The sequence below is a fragment of the Hyperoodon ampullatus genome, assembly GCF_949752795.1.
Source record: "Hyperoodon ampullatus genome assembly, chromosome: 12".
In the NCBI taxonomy this organism is placed as follows: Eukaryota; Metazoa; Chordata; class Mammalia; order Artiodactyla; family Ziphiidae; genus Hyperoodon; species Hyperoodon ampullatus.
Genome location: NC_136925.1, coordinates 69,145,878 through 69,163,451, shown reverse-complemented (window position 1 = coordinate 69,163,451; position 17,574 = coordinate 69,145,878). Strand labels below are relative to the sequence as shown.

The 17,574-nt window shown below is 41.3% G+C and overlaps 1 protein-coding gene across 1 annotated transcript in view; it reads right to left on the bottom strand.

Annotated features, from left to right (window-relative positions):
- UTRN (utrophin) overlaps positions 1 to 17,189 on the bottom strand; it is a gene marked incomplete at both ends in the record, with an annotated part of 450,045 nt that extends 432,856 nt beyond the window's left edge. Inside the window, one exon of the mRNA XM_079716566.1 lies at positions 17,096 to 17,189. Within this exon, the coding sequence (XP_079572692.1) occupies positions 17,096 to 17,189 (94 nt within the window). The remainder of the gene's footprint in view (positions 1 to 17,095) is intronic.
- Positions 17,190 to 17,574: the final 385 nt, after the last annotated feature.

Sequence of the window (17,574 nt, the reverse complement as noted above, 5' to 3'; positions counted from 1 at the left end):
CCGGAATTCTCTTCCCCCATCAGTTTCCATATCAAATGGTACCCTCTCTTTCATGAAGTCTTTAGATAGATTTACTCCCCCAATCCAACTCTAAATACCCACTCCACCCCCAACTTTTAAATTCACATCATATTTTGTTCCTCACTTATAACAAAATGTTTGGGGGATTTTGAAAGTTAATAATATTATATCAGTATGTCTCCATGCCCATGTTGATCTCCCCTCCTAATGAGATTCTTAATTCCCTGAAGGAAGAAACTGTCTTATTCCCTGGCCTCTTTCACATAGTTCCTTACACACCATAAGTATACAATAAATATTTCCTGAATTACCAAAGAAATAACCCAACATACCCTTAGGGAAAAGAGAAAAATCCTGATCATTACGAAGAAATTAAGAGTTAGTCATGTAACAAAACTTCTTTAACAGGGGTAATTCAACTCCAACAAAATGATAATGTTTGGGGTGGGGGGGTGTTTTGTTTTGTTTTGTTTGCTTGCTTTAAGCAGGGGGAAATTGTTACGGGAACTGTTGAGTAAGTAGTTTATGTCTCTCCCCACCTGCAGTTATTCCTACCACACAAAATCAAATTCCTACCAGCTGACTTAGGGCCTAGAAGCTGTCCTGAAAGAGGAGATTTAAGACCCAGCTGGAAAGCAAGCAAGTAACAACAGGAGGAACAAGATGCAACCAAGTCCACTCACCTCTCAACCATTTTACATCACACGAGTCCTGGGAAAGCCAGACTCTCAGTGCATTGCTTTCTAAACGAATCTATCCTTAGAATATAAGTTATAGCTACTAGATCTTGTGGCAGTTCACCATACCAATGGACATGTGTACATAAATATATAACTAGGAGCTGGGGCACTTCCATCTCCAATGGGACAAGTAAAGATGGACAGACTAGAAGTTAATCTTTTCCTAACTTCTGACTCAAAAGCCTAGAAAATACATAGAAAAGAAGATAAGCACAAAATATAGTTCCGGAAGATACTGGGTTTCATATCATAATATTTTGTCTCTCTATTTGTCTCTCTGTTTTTAAATTTAAGTAGTAAGTTATTATGTGCTACTCTTAAATCATTATGTGTTATTCTTAAATTCTTCTGAAACCATGAAATTCAAAGTGCTAAGTACTAAGAAACTTAATTCAAAAGCATATTTCAGGGCTTCCCTGGTGGCGCAGTGGTTGAGAGTCCGCCTGCCGATGCAGGGGACGCGGGTTCGTGCCCCGGTCTGGGAGGATTCCGCATGCCGCGGAGCGGCTGGGCCCGTGAGCCATGGCCGCTGAGCCTGCGAGTCTGGAGCCTGTGCTCCGCAACGGGAGAGGCCCGCATACCGAAAAAAAAAAAAAAAGCATATTTCAAATAGCAAACCAATATGATATCAAACTTAAAAATCAAGCTATTAACAAAGTAGACATACCTATAACTAACTCTTCACCACATTTCTATTCTGGACAAAGATTCTCAAATACACCTTTATTTCAAAGTGTTACTCACAGTGCAAACTCAGCCTCATAGGTCATCATCTACCCTGAAGATCCAATGATCATTTCACCCAATTGAAATCAACTCTCACATCATATAAAGAATGACATTTAATGTGGTTTTTTTTTCCTTTTTTCTCTGCCTTGCTTCAAAAACTATCCAGGTGTTAACACAGACCTCTTCTCCGTATCTTGGCAAAGTTTACTTTGAACAGGCAGTTTCTCATGACCTTCAAGTCTGCGTTCAACAATGAAATCATTTGGCTCTGTATCCTATTCAGTTATTAATCACAAACAACAAAGGAAGAACTTTCGCATGGAAAATGTAAAACCCATGTGGGCCAGCATTCACTGTGGGTCACTCCGGGTCATGTTCACAGCTAAGGTCATTGAGGCCCTTGGAACGACCTCCGCCTTTTGGAACCTACATTTAACATTGTGCTGGAGAGGAAACATCACGGCTCTGCGACTTTTAGATAAGTGCTCCTGGAGGTTTGTACTCAGAAGAGGGTATACTGACAGACAGCAGCTGGGCGATGGGGAGATGGGAGGCTGGCGGGAGGGCCAGGGGTACAGGTGCCTCTGTATGTGCTGAGCACCTCCCTTCCTTGGTGGGCTCTTTCAGTGAGCGCCTCAGGGGGAAATTGCTACCCTGTCTAGGGTGACCACACCAGGACCTCAGCATTTTGACTCCACCCATTTAAAGAAAGGTAGCTGTTACATTCTAGCCAAATTTTACGTTTTAAAAATCAGCTCCAATGAGTTGAGTTTTTTAATTAGCAAGGCAAATATTTTACTCATTTTCTTTGTTTCCATTACTATTAGTATAACTATTATTAATGTGGCCTTTGTTTTTATTCTTTAAATTTTAGTAAGGCAGTGGCAGCATAATGAAAAAATCGCTGGAATCAACGTGTGTCTCTAATTTAAAAGGCACTTCTTCCCTTATCAGCCATCCCTTTTAGGATCCAGAAATAAACCCATCTGGTCTCCCCCTCAATTCCTGGATGCTTTTAACTCAAACACAGCCGTCTAGACTAAGCCCAAAATTGAAATATTTTATAATATTATAAGTAGTTTATTTTGGAGGTGATCCCAGGAAACACTGGTGGGGAGTGAAGCATTGAGACAGGAAAGAAAAGGTAGCCAGCAAAAGGGTCATTTTCAGTTAAGTTATCACTGAATCTTAATTCAACAGGGAACTTGGGAGAACCAGTGTAAAATGCTCACCTCAAAGGTATCTTACCTGAGAGGCAAGAGAGCTGGGGATTTATACTATAGCAGTCACTGGCAGTGGGTTGCTGGGGGCTGGCACTTCCTGCCAAGCCTGGGTGTGAGCTTTTCCAGCCAAGCAAAAGAATGCAGGCGCCTGAATTGGCAGTCCCCGTGCACCAAAGTGCTCAAAGCAGGGGTTACGGTTAGGGCACCAACAGCCTTTGCTACAGCTAGGATCGGGATTATTTTCAAAAGGATAAACCAGAAGCAACCACGTTAGATGACACATATAACAGAATACAGGGTTGAGCACCTTTCCACAAAAATATCCTTCAAAAAAGAGGATGTCACCTTATATTTAAATACTGAAAGGTCTCATATTATGGGACACTGTCAATTACTGTGTCTTAATCTGAAACAGCAAAGGAGTGTTTGCGGAAAACCCAGTAATCTGAAAGGACCTCAACCATGTTCAACTTGGATGCTATTAAAGGTCAAGCAAAGAGATTTAATACAGACTTGGTTATTGAGGGTATGACTTTTCAACTTCAAGTGGTGGATGGTGGCAAAGCAGCTCAAAAAAAAAGTGTGTGGGAGGTGGATAAGCCAGAATCCTCAGATATGACAATACAAATAAAGAAACATAGGAAATGCTTGTCTTGACTAGTTAATTATGGGGAGTGAAACTAAAACAACATGTGGTACTCACAATTGGATACTGGCTGGAGCTTAGAGATATTGACATATTTATATACAACTGATGGCATTAAACTTAACACAGTCCTTCTGGAGAACATTTAGTCATACATGTCAGAAACCCTAAAACTAAACCTCTTGTCCCAGAAATTCTATTTCTAGGAACATATCAGAAATAAGTAACTGAAATGAAGAATGGTAGCAAACATCAATAATAGTAATAACAAATATTTATATAGCACACACTAGAGCAGTGCCTGGCTGCTCTAAGTGTTTTATATCAGGGTTCCCGACTGAGAGCGAGTCTGACTTCTAGGAGACACTTGGAGATGTCTGGAGACATTTTTCTATATCAAAACTGGTGGGCAGGGCTTCCCTGGTGGCGCAGTGGTTGAGAGTCTGCCTACCGATGCAGGGGACACGGGTTCGTGCCCCGGTCCGGGAAGATCCCACATGCTGTGGAGCAGCTGGGCCCGTGAGCCATGGCCGCTGAGCCTGCGCGTCCGGAGCCTGTGCTCCACAACGGGAGAGGCCACAACAGTGAGAGGCCCGCAAATGGAAAAAAAAAACAAAAAACTGGTGGGCAGCAAGGGATGCTGTTAAACATCGACAATGTATAGGACAGCTCTCACGTGGTTGAGAAACCCTGCTTTACATCCATTCACTTATATAATCCTTGACAATCCTATGGTATTTTTATTATCTCCATTTTACAGATCAATAAAGGTAATTTTTCCATGCACTGTTATACATAATTTTGAAAAACTAGGAATAAACTAAATACCAAAAAACAAGGAGTTAATAAATTATGTGAAGCTACCCAATGGAAGCATGAAAATTACTTATTTGAAATATAATAAAACTAAAATACCAGAACAAAGAATTAGAAGTTTTATATAATTACAATTATTTTAAGATATGAATATAAAGACTAAATGGGAAAATAAGACATGAAAGTTACTATTCTGTTAAGATGACAGAAATAGTAATGGATATTTTTTCCTTTCTAACATTCATATTACTGTAATTTTTAAAAGAAAAAACACTCAACAATGGAGATAAGAAATTTGGAATTTTCCTTAAAGCATGAAAGTTCTTATGAAATAAGGAATATCTTATTTTAACAACACAAGAGTTAACAAGCTAAGAAGACAGTTAATATCAAGACATTTAGGAAGAAGGATTTCCATGGAATAGCACCAAATGTTAGTGTTTTAAATTCTGAAGTCATAGTATTCCTGTTCAGGGTAAGAATGAATTAGCTAGATTTTATAACTACTTCTCTATCATTTACTTATTTCATGGTTCACTATCACCTAAAGATAATGGGCAAAAAGAATCAAATTTCAATTCAGCTAAGTTTGATTCATAATAGCATCTCTATTACATAAGGTAATTTAAACTGCTATTTTAAATGTATTAATAATAGTAATAATATTAGTATTAGTAACATTATTATTGTTGCTATTATTAGCAACGTGTATTGAATGCTTCCTACATGGCTACTGTGTAATCTAATCCCCACAACATCCATATGAGGTAAATGCTTTTATGGACCCCATTTTTCAGCAAAGCTCACAGACATTTAAAATTAAGGAATTTGGGACTTCCCTGGTGGCTCAATCAGCCTGCCAATGCAGGGAACACGGGTTCGAGCTCTGGTCCGGGAAGATCCCACATGCCGCAGGGCAACTAAGCCCGTGCGCCACAACTACAGAGCCTGCACTCTACAGCCTGCAAGCCACAACTACTGAGCCCGCGTGCCACAACTACTGAAGCCTGCGCACCTAGAGCCCGTGCTCCGCAACAAGAGAAGCCACTGCAATGAGAAGCCCGCGCACCACAACGAAGAATAGCTCCTGCTAGCCACAGCTAGAGAAAGCCCGTGCACAGCGACGAAGACCCAATGCAGTCAAAAATAAATAAATTTTTTAAAAAATAAACACATAAATAAATAAAATAAGGATTTTTTCAAGGGTGTACAGTAAATGGAGGTACCTGCGTTGAAATTCAGGCAGTCTGACTCCAAAGCCCAACTGCCCCAATCAAAATATAAGTGTGCTGGGGACAAGGTGGGGTGAGGGAAAGACAGCCTCTGCCCCTGCTCCTCTCCCTACAGCAATGAACTGACAGGATCTGATGTGTAGGATGTAAAACCTGCCTTTTGAAATATGTTTCCTAGTTTTTCTGAGTAGACCTAACAATGAATTAACCAACAGGATCTCATATTTTAAATAATTTTAAATTACTAAAATTAATTTTTATTATTTCAGATTTAAATATTGTAAATAATTATTTTAATAATCAATCAATATTGACAAATAAATACTTGCCAAAAACAGCTGAGTGAATTCAAAGGAGAAAAAAAATAAGGCTGTCAGAGTTTCCACAGGAAGTCCTACAATCGATGATTCTAACATGAGGGGATTTCGTCCGATCCTCATATCCTATTGGATATTCTGTTCTCATAGATCTGAGGATTAAAAAAATAAGTCTATCTCCTGCCAATAGGAAAATGGATACCTAAGACTAAGGAATAGGGGACTGTCTGTTTAAACAATTTAAGCATCTGTTTCTAGAATGCTGAAGAGGAATGGATAGGAAGGTTAAACATAAAACACTAATTGTAGATATCATATCATCGGGCTTACACGTCTCTAGTCTAGTCTCACCTCCCCAGAGTATATATTACGAAATGAAGTCACTAAAAACAAAATTCTGTGATCTTCCGAGATCCCTGAAGCGAAGATTAACTTAACAAATAACAGGGATCAGGACATGAATAACATATCGTCATGCAGAAAGGAGGGGAATTTGGCATGAACCAAAGGACAAGCTCCTACCCAGGCTGAGCCACTATTAGCTCAAAGCAGGCTACAGGCTGGTGTGAGGGGGAAGGAGGAACAACTGGTCTCCACATTCCACACCTACAAAATCCTCCAAACTCCACACCTGTGAGCTGACTCAGTCATGGGCTACAAGGTCAGAAAGGAAGACAGCAGGTAAGGAAAGCAGAAAACCTCCTGTGTACATGGAGCTTAGATTTCTTCCCACCATACATATGTATGTGTCTGACAAACTGTGAGTAAATCTTATCAAAAATACAGCCCTATTTATATGTGGAGATTTCAGTGTATAAAGAATCCTGGTATGTCTTTCTTAGCTGTATGTTTTTAAACACCAGCAATAACTGAAATGAAGGAAGATACCAACAACAACAACAATAGCAAATATTTATACAGCACTTAAAAAGCAGTAATAGGGCTTCCCGGTGGCACAGTGGTTGAGAGTCCGCCTGCCGATGCAGGGGACATGGGTTCATGCCCCGGTCTGGGAAAATCCCACATGCCGCGGAGCGGCTGGGCCCGTGAGCCATGGCCGCTGAGCCTGCGCATCCGGAGCCTGTGCTCCTCAACGGGAAAGGCCACAACAGTGAGAGGCCCGCGTACCGCACACAAAAAAGAAAAAAAGCAGTAATAGGCTGATCGAAATGCTTTCTATCAGGGGTTTTCGACCAAGAGCAATTGTGCCCCTGAGGAGACATTTGACAATGTCAGGAGATATTTTTAGGGGATTTTGGACATTAGTAGGACTGACAAACACATTCACCACCATTATCCCTTCTGATTATTTGGACATCAATCTGATTGGTGGGGTCCCGTGCCATACCAGTTGTTAAATATTTTTAATAGTATACCTCTGCCTGAATATACTATAAATAGTTAAAACAAATATCATACCTAACAACATCTGAGATGTCAACAAATATTTTCAAAAATATGGAGTACTTCAGATATACTAACCGAATGTCAGCCTTTGAAAATAACTTTCCCCTTTTCCAGGTCCCAGAAGGCCAATGAGACCTGAAAAATCTTTTCCTTAATCTAGTTATCACAGGAATTGGCGCACTTGCTTTGTGAATATACTTGCAACTGTGACTGCGTGTAAGAATTCAAATGCAAAGCCCTAACTTAAAGAAAAACTTGGTACAAGTTATAAATATTATTTCATCTGTAAATCTACAAACTTTTAACAATAACGCTTAAGGAGGTCTTTGGTTAATGTTATTAATAATAACTTAATGAATAATAATGTTATCAGTGTTGGTTCATTAATTGTGACATAGTAAATGTCACATAGTAATGTAAGACATCAACAACAGAGGGAAGGGGACGCAGTGAGGGGTATATGGGAACTCGCTGTACCATTTTTGCATTTAATTCCTATAAATGTATAACTATCCTAAAATAAAATTTCCTTCACACAAGGTAAACATAATAAAGTTACAGTATATTTTTCTGTACAAGAAAATAAGAAAAGCTAATTCTGGTTCATCCATATTACATTTTCAGTCTCACACACTGTTGACTTACAAAACAATAAAGAAAAATGGTCAAGAATCATCCAGGTGACTTTTGACTGTGCTGCTGGATTCCACATGCACGCCTGCTTTCCATACATTTCTGACTGGAATTCTATCTCATTCACAGAACAAAAAAAAGACAACTGAGCAACTAAAATGTGCCAGGAGCTGGGGTAGGTCTGCGGATTCAATGACAAGAATGGGCCCTGTCTCCAAGCTCACAGACTAGAGCTAGGTTTCTCAAACAAGCAAAATGACCACTTGGGGAGATTGTTAAAATGCAGCAGTAGACCACACTTTCAGAAACACTGATCTGGGCTTCCCTGGTGGATCAGTGGTTGAGAGTCCACCTGCCAATGCAGGGGACACGGGTTCGTGCCCCGGTCCGGGAAGATCCCACATGCCGCGGAGCAACTGGACCCGTGAGCCACAACTACTGAGCCTGCGCGTCTGGAGCCTGTGCTCCGCAACAAGAGAGGCCGCGATAGTGAGAGGCCCGTGCACCGTGATATGGAGTGGCCCCCGCTTGCCACAACTAGAGAAAGCCCTCGCACGGAAACGAAGACCCAACACAGCCATAAATTAATTAATTAATTTAAAAAAAAAACCACTGATCTATAAGATCTATCATAAATGCTGGGACAGATGAACACTTCTAAGGACCACTGACTTTGATCCTGGCAGGGAAGCTCTGGCAGGAGCAGAGGGGAGGTCACCCAACCCCCACCTGGAAGGCAGGGAAGAATTCCTAGAAAAGGTTTACTTGACCAACCATTGGAGTGAGTTGGTTTTAATCTAAGAGTAGAATGAACTTGAGGACACATCCTGCTTAGAGTGGGGAAGGCTCAGTACCAAGAACATTTACAGCTTCCGAAAGTAACGGAACACTGGGTACCAAGTACCAACCCCAGCAGCTGGAAACCAGCAGCACAGATGAGTCTAACTCAGGCCACTCCAGGACAGAGAAGGGGGCTTTGTTCATTGGAATTCAGTTACGACAATATATGCAAAGAGGATTCTAGGCCTGATTGTATGCTGTAGGAAACCATCCGGCCTCTGCTCACTTGCACAGTCATCTCCCTGGAAGAGCTTTTTCATGGGCTAATGGGTTTCTCAATTTTTGCCTACTTTAGTAGCAAAATATCATGTCATATTGACTCAGGTTGTTTGGCTTTGAGATTTCTTTGCTCTTTATGTTTTTGTCTCCTCTACATTCAGCCTGCCAAGAGGTGCATCTCATGATTGTCAGTGTGTCCATTTTTAGCAGCACTCAGGCCCCCTACCTTTCAAATTTACCTCAAAACTGAATACCTAAATCTGCATTAAGGAAACAGTCACTAAAATGAGGGCCTAAGGCACTTCACTGATGTCCCCACACTGCACACATGTGCAAACGTCCCTTGTCATCTATGTGCAGCCTGCAGACCACACAGTGGTCCTGGGCTGCTGGTGACCAGAATCATTCAGTTTAAAACCTGATTTAAAACACCCCAGCAACTACAACAGGACCCAGAAAAGAGCAGGTATTCTCTGAATCATTTATTTTGGGCTCTTTTTTTCTTACTTCTCATTCTTAACCATGTGTGGCTGGGTTGAGGTTGACAGAAAACTGAGCACTACTCCATGTAAGAAACAGGGCTTCCCTGGTGGCGCAGTGGTTGAGAGTCCGCCTGCCGATGCAGGGGACACGGGTTTGTGCCCCGGTCCGGGAGGATCCCACATGCCGCGGAGCGGCTGGGCCCATGAGCCATGGCCGCTGAGCCTGCGCGTCCGGAGCCTGTGCTCCGCAACGGGAGAGGCCACAACGGTGAGAGGCCCGCGTACCGCAAAAAAAAAAAAAAAAAAAAGATGAGAAATTTTAGAAAATTACAGGGAAATATGATAAGAATGGTTTGTCGTAAAACACCAGGCAACTATTATCTACTGGATGACTTCCAAATTATGGGAAGTAACTGTCAATTCTTTATTACAGTAATCAAGCAGGAGATTTACCTTCAGCACCATTCCTTTTTATTTAGATTTTATTACTTAGAGAAATTCTGCAGCATAAGGCCTAGCAACAAATTCAGTAAATACACAGAATGCAATCTCAAGCGCTTTTTTAAGATGGTGCTCCGTTCATTTAGCCACAGACAAATTCTCATCATAAAACATAGGATTCTTCTTGCAACAGCAAAAGAAATGGGTAGGAAGGAGGTGGATGGATAAGAAGGATCTAGTGAGAAAATGAGAACTGCTTCCTCAACCCATTTGCAAAATATCCGTAATTTCCCAGCTTAAAAATCCATCACTATGAAATCCACCATGATCTTTTAAATGCATAGGAGCAAAGATAGAACGTAATCATTATTTTAAAGTACTCACATGGTCAGAGATAAAACATAGTAAGAATTTCATTTCATGATTTCTTTTCTCCTCCAGATGTCCCATAAATCACTGGCCCCGCAAAAACTCACAAACTATACTTTTCCTTTGCCTGCTGTAACACTAGTTATTCAGAGTTGGACAATAAATATTTGTTAACAACTAACTAAACAGTTCTCAGAGTACTGTCAGATACCAGACTGCATGGGTGGGTCGGAGTTATGGAGGGAGAAAATTAATCTGCTGGGAAAAACTGTCAAATTTCTTCTGTCAAACACAGTCCAGGCGCTTCTAACACCATAAAGGGAGTTCTTGCCTAAGAGTCGAAGCAGGAGGTAAACGCACAGAATCCAGGAGTCGAACAAGAAAACAGGCCAGGTCAAAAGCCTGGAGATTCATTCTGGCAGCAGGTTCCTAGCTAGGACAGAAGAAAAGGGTCAGTGTTGGGATGACAGGCAGAGCTGTTTCTCAGAAGGCCAAGTGCATGGCTATCAGATGAGGCATTCCCATTGACGATATGCAAGTGACCTAGAAGAATCTGTGCAAGATGCCTATCTTACAACTGCTGTGTAGCCCAGCCTCTAACAGTATCTGGATCAATGGCACTAAACTGAAATCTATCGTGTTTCCAGACCAGTATGACGGTTTTCCTCTATTTGGAGAAATAGTCCTCTCTGCCGACTAAATAAAGCTTTTTACATAAGGCACCAAAAGGCAAACAGGTCACACAGTACAGAATCTTATGGGAGGCTGTGTGCCCTTTCCCTTTGCTTGCTTTGCTTGCTTGCAAACAATAAAAACCTTTCTGAACAAATGAAAGTGAACTTTGAAACCAGCAAAACATTTCAGGCATCCTGCCACAAAGATATTCTCCAAGCAACTGCAGCCTGTTTGCTGTCCTGTATAGCTCTAAATTTCTTGCCACTTATGGGATGTGTGGTTAAATGAACCCAGCAGAGAATTACAGCTTTGATGTTTTGATGTTAAAAATCACTAACAGATCTCGATCAAAGGGTGAGAAAAAACTGGCAAATTTTCGCTATGATGGTGCACGTGGGGCCTCATTCAAGCCAATGTTTTATCTTCATTTAATATCTACACCGTATTTTTTTCTGTTATTAACTTAAAAAACTCTACTAACAGAAACAGCCAGCATTTATTATAATCCTTCCTGCAATTTGCCAAGCAGTGCGCAAGGGATTTTATACCTTTAAAGACTTAGAACAGCCCCATTATCTCCATTTTGCAAGAGAGGAAACTGAGACTCAGGATGCAGAAGAGCTGGGACTCCACCGTGTAAGTCTAAGTCGAGAGCCTTTCTGCTAACACTAACAGGTTCTACAAATTACACAGAAAATGGGTTATTCTAAAAATAATACTGGGGGACTTCCCTGGTGGCGCACTGGTTAAGAATCCGCCTGCCAATGCAGGCAACACAGGTTCGAGCCCTGGTCCAGGCAGATCCAACGGGAGCAACTAAGCCCGTGCACCACATCTACTGAGCTCTCACTCTAGACCCCGCAAGCCACAACTAGTGAGCCCACGCACCTAGAGCCCGTGCTCTTCAACAAGAGAAGCCACCGCAATGAGAAGCCCGTGCAACGCAACGAAGAGTAGCCCCCGCTCGCGGCAACTAGAGAAAGCCTGTGTGCAGAAACGAAGACCCAATGCAGCCATAAATAAATAAATATTTTAAAAACTAATACTGGGAATCACCATCCCTATGAACATAAGTTATCGGGACGTGAAAATGTAATAACATAGTGAGGGCACCTAAGTAATTACCTGTCTTGAGGGCACCTAAATAATTACCAGCCTCAGCACAGTTTGGGATGATGACAGCTTCCACAGCCAAAAGAGAAAGTGAGTATATAGAGTCCAAATCCAAAGACTCAACCCTCTGTCCCAGAGATCCAGAAATCAGGCCTGTCTTTTAAGTTGGAAGTTAACCATCTTCAAACTCAAAATTCAAGTAAGTCATGCAAAATCTGCCATTTTGCATGAATTCCCTTCAGAATCAGTAGGGGTTTAAAAGTCAGAGATCCAAACAACAGGGGGGAAAAGAAAAAAGGGCAGTGTATGAAAAGGCAATCCATTGAAGAATTTGTCCAAAAGCCGAAAAACATATGCAGAGAAGTTCAATTTCACACGCACACACATACAAAAATGCAAGTTCAGACAATTATTTACTACTTTTCATCTCTCTGCCCTTTGTGGATAGCAGTTTAACAGTAAAAGCATATTGGCCCCAGAAGTTACCCAAATGGACTAAAATATATGTACACAGGTCATTATTTTTAATATTTTTTAAATGGGATGCACTATGACAGGATGGTTTCATCTTTAGTTTAAAAAGAAAAACTGTGCTTGTGGGAATTTAGATGTAAAACTGTACATTTATATATTCGTAGAAGAAAGTGTGGCAGGACAAACAAAACTAGTAACAATGATCACAGAGGGGGAGAGGAACTGACAATTTGCCACTTTGTATAATTTTAATTTTGCATTAAAATTTTTAAGAAGGAGGCTGATTATTTAAATATATTACTAAACATTAGATTTAGCATCAAAATGTAATGCAATAAAATGCTTCATTAACTTGAGAACAACCCCACAGAGAGGGCCCCACTAATTCCCACCTAGCTCACAATCCAAGTTTCAATATTTTGAGATTTAGACAGAAAGTTTTTGACCTGGGTTCCTTTAGCCCTGGACTAAAATTTCACTTTGTCACAATGGTAGGACTGGGCTATGACTCATCTTCCTCTGCTAAACAATTAAAGTTCTAGTTCAGCGGGAAAAAACTACTTGAGCTGCCAGTTCACTGAACTGTTCAAATCAAGATCAAAATATTAGAGCAGGGGCAAGGGAGTCACTGAGTCCAGACCCTATCTAATTCTCACACCAGTCCTTTCGGTGGCCCTCCAACCAAAGCCTGAATTTGCAAATGATCAGAATAGAAAGCACCTGGTGCCCTCTAACTAGGGTCAAAGAACCCAAGCAAAACCTGAAACCAGGATCCGTGTCACAATCATACCTTTCAAGTAATGCCAAGGAAAAACACAACTAAAAAGATGACAGAGTGCACAGCTTCAGTTTAAATATATTTTAAGTACCACACAAACATCATATTTGATTACCCATTCCTACACTGCAGGTAGCAGGCAAAGCTCTTTATCAACTGACTATATTTTTATAATTTTTACAGAACTTATTATTCCTTTTATTTACCTGGAACTCTTACTATTGCTTGCAAGGTGCTTTAAAATATGTTACATCATTCATCCTGACCACAATCCCCTCGGGGGTACGACTGGCTGGGAGACGAGTCTCACAAGTTCAGTGTCTTACACAGTCAATAGTAGGGGGAACGGGGACCCAGGTCCCCCCACCCCCAAACACTTCTTCACTACCATGCTAATCACACTTCTCATTTCCCTCGCCCAAAATTCTTCTGTTTCAAACAAGTCACTCCGTCTACCCTTCGCCCAACTGAACAATTTTTTTTTTCTCTCAAGCCTCTGCAAATTACATTCCACCTGGTCTGCCTAAGCACCAACTCATTTTCTTTATAAACATTAAGATCAGCTAAAAATTCACAAGCCCTGAGAAATTCTCCCAGACAAACCTCCCTGCACTCTGATCACTCTCAATGACGTGCTCCTTTATTCTCATACAGTCAACAGGCGGGTGAGGCAGCCACTAATATCTGGCAAAGATAATCACACCCCTTCCTTTCAAACTAACTTTGGCACCAAGAACCTTTGGAGCAACCTCTCTGCAGTGTCCCCAACTGACCCCACCTCTACATTCACACACACAGACACCTCAGCCCCTGAGGAAATTCTTATTCCGAAGTCCTCCACCTGCCTTGCTTCATGAAGACGCCACCAACCAGGAGCCCTGTCTCTTCAGAGAGGTCTGCTCAGCGTGCCCTGAGCCAGCCTACTCCCCTGTGATCTCTTCCAAGAGCTTCTTCCTGATGACAGCTCATCTTCAGACGCGCCACCGTCTCATATAACGCACGCCCCTCCGTCAGCGCAAACCGGAAACGAGCAGGTCCAGCCCTCATCCAGCCTCGTGCTGCTCAGGGGAACCTGTTCATCTAACCATTCCGCAAGCAGAGACGGAGACTCCGCTGCTAACAGGCACGGGTTCGGTGCTGAGGTACAGCGCTGACAAAGCTTCCTTCTTGCCCCTCCTCTGGAGCTTTCAGTCCGGTAGGGAACCACTAACTCTCCCCCGCGCACCTCCATCTTGAATCCATGTCACAATCACTTGGATAGTTTCTTTAACAGCTACAAAGTCAAGGCCTCGGTTTATTTATGTCAGGCTTCTGAGTGTGGGGCTCCAGCACACTGGTGATGCTACCGTGGAACCGAGGTTGAGGATATTTGAACCCGTTTATCTAAAAAGGAAACAGCTGCCACAGAGTCCTGTCAGCCCGACAAGAAAGCAGGAAAGATGGCAAGAAAAGCAAGGCCTCCCAGATGTGGCTTCCTGAGCAGGGCAATTTCTAGACCTAAATCATCTGTGCATTAGTAGATGGATACAACTCCAAATAATTTTTTATTTCAAACTTGCAAGCCTTTTTTTTTTTTTTCGGTACACGGGCCTCTCAATGTCGTGGCCTCTCCCGTTGTGGAGCACAGGCTCCGGACGCGCAGGCTCAGCGGCCATGGTTCACGGGCCCAGCCGCTCCGCGACATGTGGGATCTTCCCGGACCGGGGCACGAACCCGTGTCCCCTGCATTGGCAGGTGGACTCTCAACCACTGCGCCACCAGGGAAGCCCAAGCCTTTTTTTTTTTTAAACTTTGTTCTCCTTCAATTAGATTATTTGTAACATTTGGTCATTTGTACACAGATATCAAGATTAAGTAAAGGAAAAGTAAATATTTTAAAATATAAAGATTCTATATCAAAGATAGATAGATATAGATACTCAGATTTCAGTTTACTCAGTTTTCCCTTGTTATATCTCAATGGATAGCTGAGAGGCAAATGTGCTAAATTAGAGTTCCACATTTTAGAAGACAACAAAGGGCAAAAGGATGGTCAATTTCAAAAAATAACACTGAAAGGCTAATTTTGAACAAATACGTATTTTAATTTATTCCATTGTATTACTTGTTTTATTATTCCCGTTAGGTTCTGCAACAGTCATTTGAAACATCAACCCCTGTATGGTCAAGAGTTTAATGCAAAACACTTATGGTTTCACTCTTTCCAGCTTACTTGAGGTCTGTAAATAAAGGATTCACCCCAAAGTTTAATCTATTATGGAGACTGCTTTGAAGACCAAAAAAGGCCACTGTTGTAATGGAATATGCCATCCATAAACATGTACTCTTTTTTATATCTTTATAACAAGATCACTAAAGAGATCTACCCTGCAGATACAAGAAAATAGTAACTTAATAATAGCCAATAAGAAGGGCATCTAGGCCCTTGTAGAATCTGAAATCATGTAATACTGACTTCCTATTTTTATTAAAATAGAATGCCCTGAAATTTTTTTTTTTTTAAAATACTTTCTAAAAAAAAAATTTTTTTTTTAATTTAAAAAAATGCTTTCTATTTTCTTAAAGCCATTGGACTGATCACAGGGCAGGAAAGAATGCTATCTGAATGAACCAGAATTCATATTTAAAGCTGCAGTCTACTCACTTAAAAGTGTGCTTAATATTTAAAGGTTTGTTTGTATTTTTTTTCTTCTAATTATCTTCTGACTTCAACCACTATAGTTACCTGAGACCCTCTGTAGCAAGACAGTAACACGCAGACTGGCAGACGAAGAAGACTATTCATGCCGGGGAAAGAAAGAGGATTAAGTGAGAGTCAAGAGATACCTTTGAAAGGCCACAGGCTGCAATGCTGCTCCTGCACGTGGGGTTTTAATTCAGTTCCTGAGAGGTATTTTAATTCTCTGTTGAGACCACATTGATCTTTAAATAAGAAAGAAAAGTAACAGCCAAAAAAGAGAATTAGAGCACACTGATTTCCTATGACACTTGGCCAAGAAACCAAATTTGCAAAGAAAATATGGGCTGCTCGCTCCAAGCATTTTAGTTGAAATGTGCTCCAGAGAGAGGATGCCTACCAGCATTTACCACATCGTTCATATGGAGTTAGGAAGGAAAACATTAAGAGGGAAAGAGTAATTCCAAAGGAAAGAAAACCATTTTTTAAAAATTCTAACCAGCCTAAAAGTTGTCCCATAGTAACAATATTCAAGCATGATACATAAGGTCAAATATTACGTATCACTTGAGTTTTTTTTTTTTCTTCAGAAAACTTACATGGCCGGTACACAAACATATAGATTAAACAAGATATGGACATCTGAACCCATTAGAAAAACTAGGTCACCCTGGAAGTAAACTCCAGTGACAATGACCAATCCAACGTGAAGTTCTGTGTCTGCATTTCTTCCGAACAAGACTGCCTTAAAGCAAAACTCCTCCATTTTACAGCCCCCTCAAAAGTACAAATGTCTGATCCTCCCCTTAATCAGCTCCAAACTATTTTTAAAAGTAAAATACATTTTTAGTCAGCACAGTAAGTCAAGCACAGTAAGCTATCATCATACAACAGCATAAAGGAAACTTTCTCTACAGGACAGTAAACAGTCAATACACAATAAGCTAGTTTGAAAATACATGAAGGACATTTGTCTCAACAAAGGTATGGCCCCTTGAGTGCTTTTTCCTAAGAAGCCAAGAACTGGAAAACAATCGCATGCTGAAGCGAAGGATGAAGCCCACAGCGCTGGTCTCGACTATTCAGAGTCTACAACAGATATAGCGTCAGGAAGAAAAGGCCGGGCTGTTCCCATCACCGGTTGGCCGTTACTTAACACACTGGCTTCAGTAAGTGACTGAGAGAGCCCTGTCTTTGCTGATGTCCTCTTTTCATAACCTCACGGGCGGGAGGGCTGGGAGTCATGCAAGCTGACAAACTTACCTGGTAGATGTTTGCTGGCCTGGCGAGCTACTTGCCATGGCAAATCAAATCTGCACTTTTTCCAACGAAATGCGGTGGCCGCCGGGCCACTCATCACCTACATTTGCTTAAGTGAGGAGGAAAAAGATGCAGAGGAAGTGGATTTTAACAAAAGCAGCCTGCGAACTGCACACTGGGATGTCCTGTTTTGGGGTGGCTTTTATTTTTCCCATGAGAGGATCTGACTAAACCTAACTGAATCTCCTCTAAATACCAGACAGGAAGTCACACTTAGCAGTTAGTGAAAATTCCTTACGTCATTTTTTGTTGTTGTTTTCTTAATTGTCACAGCTAAGAGCCTTTGAAGGTTTCTGATCTACTACAAAGAGATTATAACTTTGCTTCCTGTTTTTGACAGTGTCAGCTGGTAAAGGGCACCTCCACCCACCTCCTTACCCACTATGAATATAAACAGAGGCGTTTGCCCTGAGTAGACAACT